The sequence below is a fragment of the Ziziphus jujuba genome, chromosome 7 (assembly GCF_031755915.1).
Source record: "Ziziphus jujuba cultivar Dongzao chromosome 7, ASM3175591v1".
In the NCBI taxonomy this organism is placed as follows: Eukaryota; Viridiplantae; Streptophyta; class Magnoliopsida; order Rosales; family Rhamnaceae; genus Ziziphus; species Ziziphus jujuba.
This window is the reverse complement of record NC_083385.1, coordinates 21,895,708-21,910,773: the sequence shown is the minus strand read 5'-3', so window position 1 is coordinate 21,910,773 and position 15,066 is coordinate 21,895,708. Positions and strand designations below refer to the sequence as shown.

The following is a 15,066-nucleotide window of genomic DNA, read 5'->3' as shown; positions in this document are numbered from 1 at the left end:
CTGGGGAGGAATTTCTCAAGGTTTGAGGGATAAAATGGGTATTTCAAGACTTGTTTCCTATTTGACACACTTCCCAAGGATTATATAGAACCTTGGGCCACTAACAGAAAAAAAACTTGGCATTAGTTTGGACACTGATATAAAACTAATGTTTAAAACTTTTCAGTACCATAACTTTTTATCCGCAACTCGGAATTTGTCGTGCCGCCAGTCTATGAACTCGTATCGACGATCTTCACACAATGGTACCTTAGTCAAATAAAAAATATTGATTATTGAAAAAGTCAACCTGGTCAAATCTATACATCAGGGGTATTTTGGTACAGGTTGTTACAAGAGAACCTAAGGTTTTTCACTTCAACCAATGGTCCAAAACATATTCACCTATACAAATACAGTTGATCAACTGTGAGCACATTTTTAATTACTCCATTGACTTCCATTGAGTTCCTGAAAGAATGCACTCTAGCTTTAAATATATCTGCATTCTTGAAAATCCGTTCCTTCCAACTTGGAGTTTCACTAGCTTGCAAAATAATTTATATAAATGGAAAGGAAGTCAACCATTTCCTCATACACTATTTTCCTTAAGACATATGTGTCATCTAGTCCATATGACATGTCGTATGGCCCTCCTTCAACCTTCAGTCAGGTCAATCCGAACCTAGCGGATCAAGTCTTGCACGCGAATCCTGAACTGGCCATGATTCGCACCTTCGATCACCTTTTTCAACAAAACCGGTCCCATTTTTTTCATCTCTTCATTTCCTACTGCTACCCAATATCAATTTATCCTAAAACCTAGTTTATAATAACTTCCATACAAAAAACTTAATCAAACATAAATTTAACAAAATTTTTAATTTTCAACCGATTTTAAACCCAAATCAAATTATTCAAACTCCTAAATGTATTATAAAGACCTTAGAAAATGTCATGTATACCAAAAATTGAAAGTATATTATGTAAATGTCAACTCTACAATATATACACATACACACGGCAAACAAATAAAAAGTAAAAAAAATCTTACCTGAGGATGCTTTTTGAGAGAAGACTAAAAATCAAGAGAAAAACAGAGGAAAAAAAATGAATGATTTTTGCTTGTATTGAATCAAAATGGAACGAGGAATACTGGTCTTCAAAAGTGGGTTTTTGTTTTTATGAGTGGAAAAGTTTCAAAAAAATATGATGGTCTTTTTGTGTAAATTGGACGAAGGGAAAAGTAAAATAAAAGGATATGCACATCATTTGGAAGTTTTTTTAAAGTTATAATTGATATTAAAGGATAAAATTAAAAACATCACAAAATTATGGATATATATCCTTAAGAGGCCACCAAAAGAGACAATGAACCAAATTCCCCAATTTTATTCCTTTTGAAATGTGGTTATTTGGGTTGGTAAGACATTTGGTAACGATTCAATACACCTAGTTGGAGCTATCAAATTTTATATAAATATAGACGTACATAGCATGTCCATGTACGTGGGTGAATCCACCAATATGCAAAAGTAAGTCAACTTCTATCCTACCAAACCAATCTTCTTCTTTTTTTTATTTGTCTTATTTAAAAAAAAAAAAAGAAAAAAAAAACCTCCAAAATCTCAACCCAAAACTTATTCATTGGGCTTGGAAAATGGCCGAGACCGATATATTGGCTCCATTTGGTTTTACACAAAATCCTCAATAAGAAAGCATACTATACCTACAAAGTGTTTTTTTCAAAAGCCCCTCCAAATAAATAAATCTTTAATTAGTGAAAGATTATTTGCTCAAATCATCTCAACTAATCAGATGAATAAATGAATCCGTAATAACCATACCTTATTAGTGTATTATTTCTTTATCTTGGAGTGAAGAAACCAATATGTTGGCCCATACAGGCTAGCAAACTTTTGCTCTAGAATATACCGAAACGATTATTTGTATTTAGAGACCTGATTTACTTTTTCCTCTTCTTTATAAGCTCATCATCTCCGTGATTTTAATTAATTAAAATAATTTCTAATTTTCTATTAAAAAAAGTAGTATACAACACATTAACAAGGCACCATGTGATGCACTAGTTTTATTTAATTTTTGGTTTTATGGTTTAACTATAAATTTTTGAATCCTTTAGTTTGCCCCATTTTCTACATTGACCTCCACTTTCAATTGTTTTGAATTAATTGCTTAAATTTCAGTTTTATTTCAGGTCTCACGTTTTCTTTGATATTTTTCAGTTTAGGTTTCGCTTTGATGCTAAGAACTTAATGAAGAAGAGAAACTACGACAATAATATAGGAGAAATAAGATCTTGTTTGAGAGAAATTTCTGCAAAATTTCTGGCCTTTGAAAGTGAGTTTGAAGAGGTCAGTTCTTGTTTCTCCAATTCCCATTTATAGGCCAACAAGCTTCAAGCTCAATAACGAGAAAAATCATGTTTTAAATGAAGAATCAATGAGAAAGGCAACTTGTCTTCAATTCCTCAAACCAAACAATTATACTCAAACAAAGCTTTTTTTAATTTTTTTTTATTACTTTAATCAAATCGAACAAATAACCATGAATAGTATTGATAACCATTGATCTACCAAATCAAATATAAATTATAAATCTGGCCTTATTCGGGCCTTTATTCAAACAAATATTTGTTATTTTGAAAATGAATTACTAGCCTCACTTAGACTCTCAAATCATGCATAAGTAACCTTCCAAAATAAATTATTAGCCTTATTCAGCCCTTTAATTGCACTGATTATAATTATAATTACTATTATTATTCAAAAAATTAATAACAGTAATAATGAGAAAATATATGGTCCAAATAATGCCATTTTTGCTTTGTAATTTTATTGTTAAAAAAATTACAAAGCAAAATAGTGAAACCATATATTTTACTCTTAATTTTCTTCGAATTCAAAACTTGAGCTAGAATGGAAAGAAAATGGCTTTTACTATTTGCACCATGAGGAAAACAATTCATCTAAATTTCTTCAATTGAGATGCTTTATTATTCCATACCTTTAAAGCCTTAATGACATGAATTTTCATCTTCACCTTTAATTCTTGCAGTCATTTTCTAAGCCTTCCAAAATATGCACAATTTCCTTGTATATTAAAGCTGTAATTCTTAGTGATGTAGAGTTCAACTCATCCATGACTTTGAATTGAAAGTATAACTTAGCAACTCTTCGATCAACAAGTGGCCAAGTTTTTACTTTGTGAATCTCATATGCTTTTACTAACTAGTATCAATAGTTTTCCATGTTATTTTGGTGCCCATCAATGGAGGTTACAATTTTAAGAGTTAAGCCTTTCTTGCCTTGTGTTGTGACTGAGACATAAATCCATAACTCCTTTTGACATTATAACGCATAAGGATTCCCGTTTGTTCACAACTCATATTGTCAATAGCTTTAAAACTAATAAATATCCCTAGTATGACAAATGAAGTAAGAATGATTTAGTGGTGCATTCCTCCAACAAAACTTGCATTTCTTTATTTTTTTTAAATTTTTTTTTCTCCTTTTTTTTTCATCTTTTCTTTTTGTCTACTTTTTTATATTTTTTTGCTATTTTTCTCTCTCTTTTTTTTTTCTTACTTTCTTTTTCTTTTTTCTTTTGTTTTTATTTTGCTTTGCTTTTTTGTTTTTGTTTTTGCCTTTGCAAGTGCTATCTTGGTCACCTCCATGAATGGATCGTCCGAGTACTTAACGAGAGGAAACCACCTCCACTTTGTAAAATTGGCTTGTACCATCAAAACCATGATCACCACCATGATGCCTCCCGTAGTTTCCACCAACAATAATCCCAAGATGAGTGGATATATGATTGTGGAAATAGCAAGCCAACTAGAGTTGACTAAAAGATTAACCTTTCAACCATCATGCAAGGAGGCATGACAACCAAAGAGAAGATCGGGATTGGTGCCAAGTGCCTTTAGCTTTAGTCAAAAGCAAAGACAGAAAAGAAGATAAAGATCATAGTCAAGTACTGAATCAAGCTAAGGAGATACACGTAGAGGGAAGTCGTGATCATTTGACATCAATCAAAAATAAGATTGAAGTCGGCTAGAGTAACAACTAAGAAACATGCACAGGAATGAACAATACAACAGGCAGAACAATAATGCTTAAAGCTAAGAACAATTAAACCATACATAGAACAAGCAGAATAGAGGTGCTCAAGGTAAGGATACCAACAAAGATAACCATTAATTGTTGACTTGGAGTCATTAATAACGTTATGAGCAAGTTTGGAGCTATGACGAATGTTGAGAGCTAGCTCAGAGTAATGATTCAAACCAAAATTAGAAAGATCAAAGTAAAGCACAATGGGAGCATACTCAGGACCAATAAAGAAAACAAGAGCTAAGAATAAACAGTCATAATTGATATGCATCTACTTAAAATCCAAAACAACACTAAAGTAGAGATGAACCTAAGGCCAACAAAAAAGTTCAAGATTTAAGTCCAGTGAGATAGACTTGGCCACACATGAGTTTGGCATATACAAAATACATGTAATAGATGCCAGATAAATGGAAAGTGCAAAATCTATAGTGAAATGCACAAAACAAGCATTTATAAGATGAAAAGTGCAGAATGGTTGCCAGTCAAAGGAAAACTTAGAGTGCTAAGTAGGTCAAAATTTATCAATAAGAATCTAGACAAAGGTTAACATAAAGACGAATTGGGCTTTTATATGGATGTGAAGGCTTGGATTCCACTAAGAAGGTTGGCTATCAGCCTAGACCATTTCAGTAGAGAGCTTAATGTAGTGAGACCCAAATTAAGCTAGAAATGGTCAACTAGCCCTCAGCTGCTCCTTTGGAACACATCTTAATTCATTATTTCTAAACATGACTTAGGCTTTTAAATGGCTTAAAGCATGATGCCCCCCATCTTAACTATACTTTCTTCGTGTAAAGGAAAATGGTAACACCAAATTTGTGTTATACTTTATGTTCTCCATGGTACCGAAGTTGACTATTGGAGTCTTATAGTTAAAATGATGATTCAATCATCTTCCATCAAGTTGTTGTTCTCTAAAACTTTTAAGTATTTTGGGATTTTTTTGATCAATTTTACCTTTTCTATTAAATTTTTACCTAAGCCATGATCCATTTAGAAGGATCTTTCTCTCTTGAGGTGCTTACTTTATTATATATGGAAGCGTTTAAATTCCTTGTCGTAGCTTCAATCATTTTATTCAGATTTCCTGGACACCCCTTTGTTCCCTGGATAAGAGACTGCAAATCTTTTAGAAAAATGACATTCTTTCCTTTTTGGTTTCATCTGAAATTTCAGGCTGTTTTGTTTCAACTTTCATATTTTCTGCTTAGTTGACCAATCTTTCAGTCTTAGCATGTTAACGCTGTATGCATTTCTTCTAAGACCGAGTGAGTGCTTGATATGGTTTGTACCCTATCTAGTACCATCAACCTACCTCTATTACTTGTGGCTTGAAATTCATTGGCCTTTCAACCTTATGAGAGGCCAATCTTATGCGATGGTCTTTGGAAAACGTAATCTAGATCATGGGCTTAACTTGCCTCCCTGGCGTCTGCCACTTAGCATCACATGTTCCACTTGCATTTTCAATCTTAAATGCTGGAACACTGATTTAAGATTATGAGCCCCATAATTTTATAAAGGCAGCTCTTTCACATTCAATTCTTAATGCTTTATAACTTTTCTCTTCTTTTCTGCCTCAACCTCAATCTTGCATTAGGTACAAAGCACTTTAATTGGTGATTTAGCATTTTGGGCTGAATCTTTATCTTGAATCTAGATGCCTTTTCTGTCAACTTCTTCAACCATTTCCCTTAAATCTAACATGATCCTTGGTTGGGTCAATTTAAAGATATTGACTAAATCGTATTTGTTTTAGTTAAAGGAAAAATGTCACTGTCAACCTCCATGACTTTTTCCTTTCTTTGGGAAAACTTCCCTTTTCTTAATCATCTCCTATATTGCATTCTTGAAGACCACATAATGAACAGCTTAATGCATTCACATGCTAAGCTATTTATGGTACAAATTTTGCTTCTCCTTAACCATGGGCATAATATGGCTATCGGATAGTTTAATTACCTTCTTAATTGGTAGATAGTGAAAAAAAAAATTGATCAACCTTGGAGATGTTGAAATTGTATAAAAAATCTTATCAACCTCAGAGATATTGAAACTGTAAACCTTCTCCAACTCAAGTTGATTCTTCCTTGTGTCGAGACCACTTGAGGAATTTTTTTTGTTCTTTAATGGTTTGGTTTTACTGGTTTTAAATGCATCGTACAATACTGGTATATTGGTTTTAGATGCACCATACAGTATTAGTATTCTATATTGTATATGTGATTGTGATAAGCCTGTAAATTGTATGCTCTCCTATGAGATGCTATGGACCTAAGGGCAGGCAAGTTTGATATATTAGTCATAGCCACCCCCTTCCATGGCAAGGATGGTAGCTATAAGCATCGACGCTGTTGGGACGCCAAAGCTGCCTGGTGCAAGTTTCTCTCTTTAACCTCCCCGTCAGATGGTGCTCAGGACGCTGGGTACTGTTGGATATCACTGGTATATAGTGTGGTGCGTCAAGTTATTTTCTGGACCTGATTTCTATAAATTATTATATTTCAAAAATTATATTTGAAATTAAAAGTATTTAATTGTGATTTTATTATTCATTTAAAATTATGTCTTAAAATGTATTTTTATTATGTTTTAAGGTTTAATTAAATTTGAAATTATATAAAAATTTCTATGGTATTTTATTATCCTTTTAAATAAATGTTTGAATTAATTAGTATATTTTTCTCATTATTTATGGATTTACTTAATTAGATTTTATAATGTAATTTCTGAGATTAATTTTACTTCGCAACAAGCTTTCTTAATTTTTTATTCTAATTTATTGCATTTTATTTATTTATAATCTCATTGACTATGGAGAACAGATTATGGGGTTTTGTGAAAAACTTTTAAAAGAAGAACCTTTCCAACCGAGTGAATTGTGAGAATTTTGAGAGCAAATGTTATTTTCAATTATTTACTCTTTTTTTAATTGTTATTATTGTATGGTAGATTGGGTCATTTACTGGGATGATTAACATCTCATAGTTTTTAAATTTGTTCCCCTAGGCCAAGGTTAATAGACATTAATCGATCGGGGGTGAGCTCGATGTCTTTATTTGTTGATGAAAGTCCAAGAAGTCTTCCTTTCGTTAGTTCCCATCTTGTAATATTTCTCTCTACTTCATGTTGTAGTACTCTAATACTTAGAATTATATAAAATGCTTTGCATACTACTTTGGATATATTTATTTAATATTGCATTGGTTCCCTGTTTATTTGAGGTGTTATGAATTTGTGGAAATAAATTGTAGTAAGGTGGCAGGAATAGAAGTGTGTTTTCTGTATAGGAAATTTTTATGGTAAGTCCAACCCTTAGGGAAGGTTTTTCTTGATTTTCCATTGGAAGATTCGGTAGGGTTCTCCTGGGATCAAGTTTTGTCTAGGGTTCTAGTAAGGGGTCTTGGACGGGTCCTAACAAATTAAGAAAATTAGCACCTCTGAACTTTTTTCTTGGGCTTGTAGCTTAGTTTGCCCTAAGCTAGCTTAATGAACTCTTACTTTTATGTTTAGATAACACCTGATCCTTGCCCTTTTGGATCAAGCAATGAAGTTGTCTACCAACTCTCCTACCATTTATCGCAGACACAATATTTTAGCCATGAAGACCTTCAGCTATATATGGTAGAATTGCTTATGAAAGTTTTGCTTGTGAAAATTGAGTGGGTAGGTGGATTAATATACCATGTGAATACTGGACCTGTAAGCGAGTCAAGAAAAAGCCTCAGCTTCCGAACATTGCTTGATGTAGTTGTGCCACATTACATGATAAAGCTACCAATGTGTTCAATGGTAATCTAGCTCTCTACTCTTGAAAACAGCTGGAGTTTGGATAACAGATCCTTGGAGACTTGTATCGATCCATGGCCTATGGATAGGCCTTTTAATATGTAGGTTTTTTGACTTTCTTGATTGTAAGATCGACCATTTCTTAGATGATTGTCTTGATTACTTCTTGGTCAATGCCAGTAGGGTTAGGAATTTTTGTTCTTCCAAAGTCCAAGTTATGATGGTTCAACAGGTGATAATGATTGCTCTTTTCCTTTGCATGTTGCCATTAGGCTCAACAAGCTGGTGTTGATGCTCATGGTCATTGGGGTCATTTCTCCAATTTTGTCCTTGCTACTTTGCTTGTTGCACAACTTGCATTACTTATAGTGGAACCTAAACCTGGATGTCTCATTCAGTTCCAATTATGTTGAGCACAACATGTTTAACCCTACACTTTCCAAGTATGGTTTGTATGACTTGCACTTGGGTTTGGCTATTCTGGACATTCTACTACCCAATCTATGCAATTAGTGCAATTTGTGGCTAGTTTTGAATTTGAATTTGGTCATTTTGGCTGGAAGTTGAATTTCTAACTAGTATGACTTCAGGAGCCTACATCCATTGAGGGAAACTAGCCAAGAACTTGACCATGAGGCTTATCATTCCCTTCATTCGGTTAAGCATCTTCTCATTTCCATTCTTTATCTTTTGGGCAAGGAATTCAAGCAAGGATTTTTAGGTAACTTTTGATCCCACAACTTCCTTGCTTCATCCATCCTCCTTAGTAAGATATTTAGAACAATTAATGTCATATGGGTGACTTTGAGATCTAATCACTAGCATCTTTGTTTAAAAATCATGTGAGTCTCATTTGGTGTCCTACAAAATGTGTTTGTATTTAATGTGCATGGGTGTGCCACCCCTTTGATGCTAAGAACTTAATGGATAATAGAAACTACTACAATAAGATAAGACAAATAAGAATCTGTGTGACATAAATTTCTGCTGAGTATTTGGTCTTTGAAATCAAGTTTGAAAGAGGTCCTTTCTTCCTGCTTCAATGCCTATTTATAGGCCGAAACATTCCAAGCTTGAACAGGTGAAAATCATGTTTTAAATGAAGAATCCATGAGAGAGGCAAATTGTCTTCAATTCCTCAAATCAAACAATTATTCCCAAATAAAGCTTTTTCTTTTATTACTTGAAACAAATTGAATAAGAAATCACGAATAGCTATCAATCACCATTAATTTTCTAAATTTATTATAAATTATGAATTTGGCTTTACCCAAGCCTTTTTAAAGAAATATTTATTCCCAAAATGAAATACTAACCGTATTGAGGCTTTCAAATCACTCCAAGCAATCTTCCCAAAAAAAAAAAAATTAATCGGCCTTATGGAAGCCCCTTTATTTTATTTTTATTGAGACTCCTAAATTTAGTTTGGTTTCGATATTGAAAAACAATAATAATAATTTTGATCAAAATAACTATGTTATTATAAATCAAATATATTATTAGGTTAACTATGTGATTCCCATATTAAAATAGAACTGAAAATAAGGATTTCAACTGAAAAAAAAAAAAAAAAAGGAGCTCAGTTCAAAATAATAATAAATTAATAATAATAATAAACCTTGAAAATTAAAGACCCAATTCAAATTGGGTTAAATGGTCTAAACGTATAGTTAACATATTTTTTATAATCCTAATTAACTCAAACAAGTATATATGTACATGCTGAAAGGCAAGTCATCAAACATGCATGGAGAAGGTGGATTTAAAATTTAAATATATAGCAATTTTATTCTTTTATTACTATTATTATTATTATTATTATTATTATATATATTGAGAGTGTAAGATTCAAATTAAGAAACATTCTAGAGGAAATAGTAATTTTAGCATTTTCATCATTTTAATAAGCATGTAGTTAGAAAAATGGTCCTAAATAGAAAAAAAAAAAAAGTAGTTGAAAGTATCAATATTAATTACTGGAAAATATCAAAAAGAAAAGAAAATTAGGCACATATATATACACATATTGATTAATGAAATTTGCTTTGTTTTGTTTGTTTTCTTAAATGGAAAATATTTTGTTAAAAATGGGTATGTATCTTGAATTAGAAACTTATATGGCAATAATCGATTAGATGAGACTCTATTTGGTATTTTAGTATTGGAGCGAAAATTTCTATTTTTACTAACCCTAAATTTGTTACAAGTTAAAAATTGAGAGGGGGGGCTGGAGGGGAATGTCGGCGCATGGCTCCCTCAGGCCTAAGCATAAGTCTATCACTGTTCATCACCCCTAGTTATTAAATATCATCCATATAATACTTGGATCTTAATACTCTACTCGTTTTTTCATACCGTTATATTAAAAGAAAAAAATTTAAAAACAGTTTTTTTCCGTGGTGGGGTTGGGGGATTTTGAATCCAAATAATTGTACCAAGAAACATTAGTTCCATCAAACGGTTCAAAAAAATATTAAAATATATGCCTTTATTTATATTTTTTATAAAAGAAAGAAAAAGACAAGATGAAACATAATTGTCTATGTGTGATAAAGCCAAAGCCAAGGCCAAGGCCAACCTGAGAGGGAGATATTGTCACCAAAAAAACAGCCAACTCAGAAGACTCCAATGCCTGCCTGTAATTCTAATTAATAAATAATATACATACCAAAGCCTATGCCCCAGCCACACCCACTTCCATTAGCCTAACACTCTCTCAAACCCTCCACTTTCTTCTTCAAATCCTTTATCTTCTCAATAAGTCACCCAATCGTCCATCAAAATAATAATAATAACAATTAAAATTAAAATTAAAATTAAAAACTAAAAATATAATAATAATAGTAATAATAAATCCAACTTGGTACGTCTTCTTTGCCTCAGAACAAATGTCGGAACAACAGAGGCTCTGATTCTCCCTTCCTATATATTAACTCCTATATTTTCTCTCTATCTCTCCTCCTTTTCTTATTCTTTCTTTCTGGTAGCTTTTCATCTTTCTCTCATAGGCCTAAAAACATAGAAACAGACACAGACAGAGAGAGAGAAAGAGAGAGAGTTTTTGGAAGAAAAAAAGGAATTAATGGGAGGTTGTGCGACCAAACCAAAGGTCTTAAAGTCTGATGATACTAGGGAAGCACCAGCGCCGGTTACGGAGCCGGCTAAGGATGAAACTGCAGTAGCCGAAGCCGGAGCCGACACTGGGGTTGTCGTTGTTCCTGATGATCTGAAGGAGAACAAGGAAGTGGTGGTTTCTGATCAAACTGAGAAGAAGAAGGATGAAGGTGATGATGATCATGTTATCCATGGTGCTGATGATGATAGAATCAAAGAGATTGCTGATGATGAACAAGAAACTAAACATAGGTCTCTCAGTAACTTGTTCAAGGAGGTAAAAATATTTTTATTTTATTTTATTTTTAGTTTTATATATTTTCATAAATTAAACTTCTTCTTTTTTTTTTTTCTTTTTTAAATTTTGTTATACTTTATAATTTTAGTTTGCCTAAGAAAGTCTAGAACAAAAAAGTAAATGGTTTTTATTGGTTTGCTTTTTGGAAATAATTTTTCGTACTTTTATAAAGCAGAATGCACCTCGGTGTTTTACTCCAAGGTGTCTGACAACAACTTTGGGTATTGGAAAAGCAAGAAACATTGACAAACTACTAATTTAAAAGCTCATCGTACATTATTATGCCATATATGAAATAATTAATTCATTTACATGTTAGAATATATTATTCAACATTTGGGGTTTTGTTTTCTGAATCTCTAAGCAAATATTATTTATGGTTCAGTCAATTATTATTGCCAATTAAACATATAATTTACTTTGACCTTTTATTATGATTATAATCATTATGCTGAAATCTGTTCTGTTCTGCTGTTCTTTTTTTTTTTTTTTTTTTTAAATCTTTCCTTTTTCCTAATTTTTTTTTTCTCTCTAAGACAACTGGTTCTTCGTGATAAGCTTTAAAACCTTTTTTTGTTTTTTTTTTCCCCCTATTTAGTCCAAAAAAAGAAATGAATTGAGTTTCTGATAAATAGCTAATAAACCGTAGTCCAAAAACAGTACAAATCTAAGAAGGGATTCTTTGGCTAGACAATTAAATTCTCTAACTTTTATATAAGATTGGCCCAAACCCTTTCAAATTTGTCCATTTCTTTGTCGGCATCTGGAATTTTTCTTGCAGATTCTCGGATAATTTTACAGGAAAAATGGTTGATGCATTCAATGAATTTGTTTATGAAATTTTCTAGTGTTTGGTTTAATGTGCCTCCTATGGCTTTGCTTTGTGGTAGAGAATCTCCATAAGTATCTTGGACATTCCGTCACATCTTCCATTCAACGACAAAACTAAGTTGTCATGGTTTTGGGACCCACTTGCTGTTTGGATCATTTGTTGTTTTGTTTCACCCTGCTGTGGTTGTTTTATGGCCCTTCTGAAGGACCATAACATTAGATTTGCCTGCCTTCAAGTTATTTGTCTTTTTATCCTCCGTTTGCCCCTTTATTTATTTATTTATTTAATTTAATTTTTTTTACCTTTCTTTTTTGGCTGAACCTCTCGCCCTTGTGTGTGAAAGAGAGAAATTTGATTTATTTTTCTATAGGGGAAATCTTTTTATAGGGCTTTGTATAGGTTAGCAAGTAGAATAAGAGGGCAGTCCTAATAGTGAATGTTTCATAATTGTAAAACTTATTACAAAAGAATTCTAACTGTGATTGGATTGGTAATATAGTTATGTAAAAACCATGTAGTTTCACAAATCCATATTTGATCTGAGAGGCCACAATATTGTATACATGTTATATACAAAATAAGGATCTTCTAGAAATTTTACATGTGTTGCTAAGGATATTTAAGAAATTTTGGAGGTTCATGGCCACTGTTGATCCCCCTTGGGTCTGTCCTGACTTAGATGACTATACCCATTTCAAGTTGGGAGGAGTTAGGTGGCAAAAGTCATTTAATATTAGGCCTCATTAGATACGGACGAAGATGTGTACATACTGACAATTCAGGGCAAAAAAAAAAAAAATAAATAAATAAATAAAAAAGAATAATCAAACCCAACGTCTATATTACTAGGTTAATTAGTGCATAAGATTCTTTTAAAAAAAGGATTTCACATGATAGAAGAGAAATCAACAAGTGAAAAATTGAAAAGAACATAAGTATATAGCATACACAGATTATATGAGGCTCCTATTAGATAGAATTGATTTTACTATCACATCTTATTTTATCAATTTTTGGATTAAAAGTCCAATTAGACTAATTTACTATATCATTGCAAAGACAATCTAATAGCAATTTTTATCCTAATATCAATGTTCATACTTTCATTATAAGATTTTAAATTCAATTCATCCAATAATTTAAAAAAAAAATTTAAAAATTAAAAACCTGTTTGTTGGACTGACGGTCTTTTAGGTATAATGGAATGAGGTGCTATAAGGTTAAGTATGGAGCACAAGTGCATTGAAAATGACTGCTAGTTGACACTGTTTAACCCTTGCCAAGTTGGTGGGTAGAGGGTACCATACAAAACCTGAATTGATGGTTTTGATGACTGAACCACATATCTAGCTACAAAAGATTTATATCTGTACTGGTTGGTTGGGAGCATAATATTTCTTTCATGAATCATCTGATTTAATGGGGGGCCTTCAGGACCAGTTCTAGCTGTTGCTTTGTTTTGTGTAAGTAGCTATTTTGGACATGTACCTGGTTTAGTCAGCATAATTTAGCACAAAATTTTTTGGTCCAAACCCAAATGAAAGTTTTTGTAATGGAATTTTTTGCATTACTTTTTCTTGAAAAAAAAAAAAAACACAAAGTTATGAAAAAAAGGGCCTCGACTCTTTAATATTATTATATATTATATGAAGTTGATTTTTTTATTTTTTTATATTCTTTTTATGTAGTTTATTTTCTTACGCTAGATTAAGTATATGTACAGAAGTATATGAACAATGTGTTTCTAGGAATTTCATATAACCTTTTTAATCGTATCCCTTAATTTTTTCAACATCTTGCAGAATGAAGAAGCAAAAGATTCAACACAAGATGAGAAAACGCCTGTGATTAAGCCAGAACCAATAGTCGAAGCCGAAGCCGAAAGTAAAGTCATAGAAACGCATGCCAGCAAGCCAGAACCATCACAATCAGAGCCTGAAATCCCAACAGGTGAATCAGAGAGTAAAGCACCAGAACCGCATGTGGAACCAGAATTGCCAGCACCATTAGAGTCAGAAAACCCAACAACAGAATCCGAAATTAGTAAAGTCCAGGAAATTCAAGTTTCGGAGACTGCGGTTGAAGAGACTGCTGCCATAGAAGCTAACAATGCTCCTGAAGAGAAGACTAAGACAGAGGAAGTAACTGAAGGTGCAACAGCTGCAGAGACACATGGAAAGGAAGCAACATTGGAAAAGAGTAGTGGAGAAAAAGAAGTGGAGAAAAGTGGTGAAGAAAATAGCAAAGAAGTAGTAGTACCAGAAGAAAAAACTTTGGATGCAAAAGGAAATGTTGAAGAGATTGCCAAAGTGTGATTGACAAGGATTTTGATATGTTTGCTGGTTTTCTTTTTTTTTTTTCTTTTTTCTTTTTTTTTTTTTTAATCTATCTTTTTTGAGAGGGAAGGTTTCCCAATGAGAAGGTTATAGTTTTACAGAAACTAGACAGGGAATGTTCATTGGTTGTTTTCTTGGCAACTTTTTGGGAGTATTTGGATTTTATTACTTTGTTAAAATTTGGGTTTTATTACTTTGTTAAATATCTTCTTTTTTTGTTCTTTTCCTTCTTTTTTTTGTTTTTGTTTTTGTTTTTGTTTTTGTTTTTGTTTTTGAATTGCTATTTTAACCATTTCTGTGTGTGCGGACATATATGCAACAAGAGCACGATTAAATATAGGACTATGTATAATTTGGTTTTTGCCGGTTTGTTTTTTACTTTTTAAAAGTTTGCAATATAAAAATTATGAACAATGCTACAGGAACTATTTCTTTCCCTCAAAATTTTGATAACTAATTATGTATTAGTTTTTTAATGATGTTAAATTGATATTGTCTTATATACATGGATTTAAAAATTATCAAATCATGGATACTAAAATTTTGGTAAAAAAATTTATTCACTTTAGATTTATTCAC

At 32.2% G+C, this 15,066-nt stretch overlaps 1 protein-coding gene across 1 annotated transcript; it reads left to right on the top strand.

Annotated features, from left to right (window-relative positions):
- The first annotated feature begins 10,609 nt into the window (after positions 1–10,609).
- Positions 10,610–14,709, top strand: LOC107425527 (uncharacterized). The gene is made up of 2 exons (XM_016035535.4): positions 10,610–11,298; positions 13,954–14,709. Exons 1-2 carry the CDS (start codon positions 10,990–10,992, stop codon positions 14,464–14,466), a joined length of 822 nt encoding a protein of 273 aa, XP_015891021.3. The 5' UTR covers positions 10,610–10,989; the 3' UTR covers positions 14,467–14,709.
- The last annotated feature ends 357 nt before the right edge of the window (positions 14,710–15,066 follow it).

Coding starts and splice junctions, on each gene's coding strand:
- LOC107425527 (XM_016035535.4), top strand. CDS start 10,990: ATGGGAGGTTGTGCGACCAAACCAAAGGTCTTAAAGTCTGATGATACT. Junction 11,299..13,953: donor TCAGTAACTTGTTCAAGGAG/GTAAAAATATTT, acceptor AACATCTTGCAG/AATGAAGAAGCAAAAGATTC.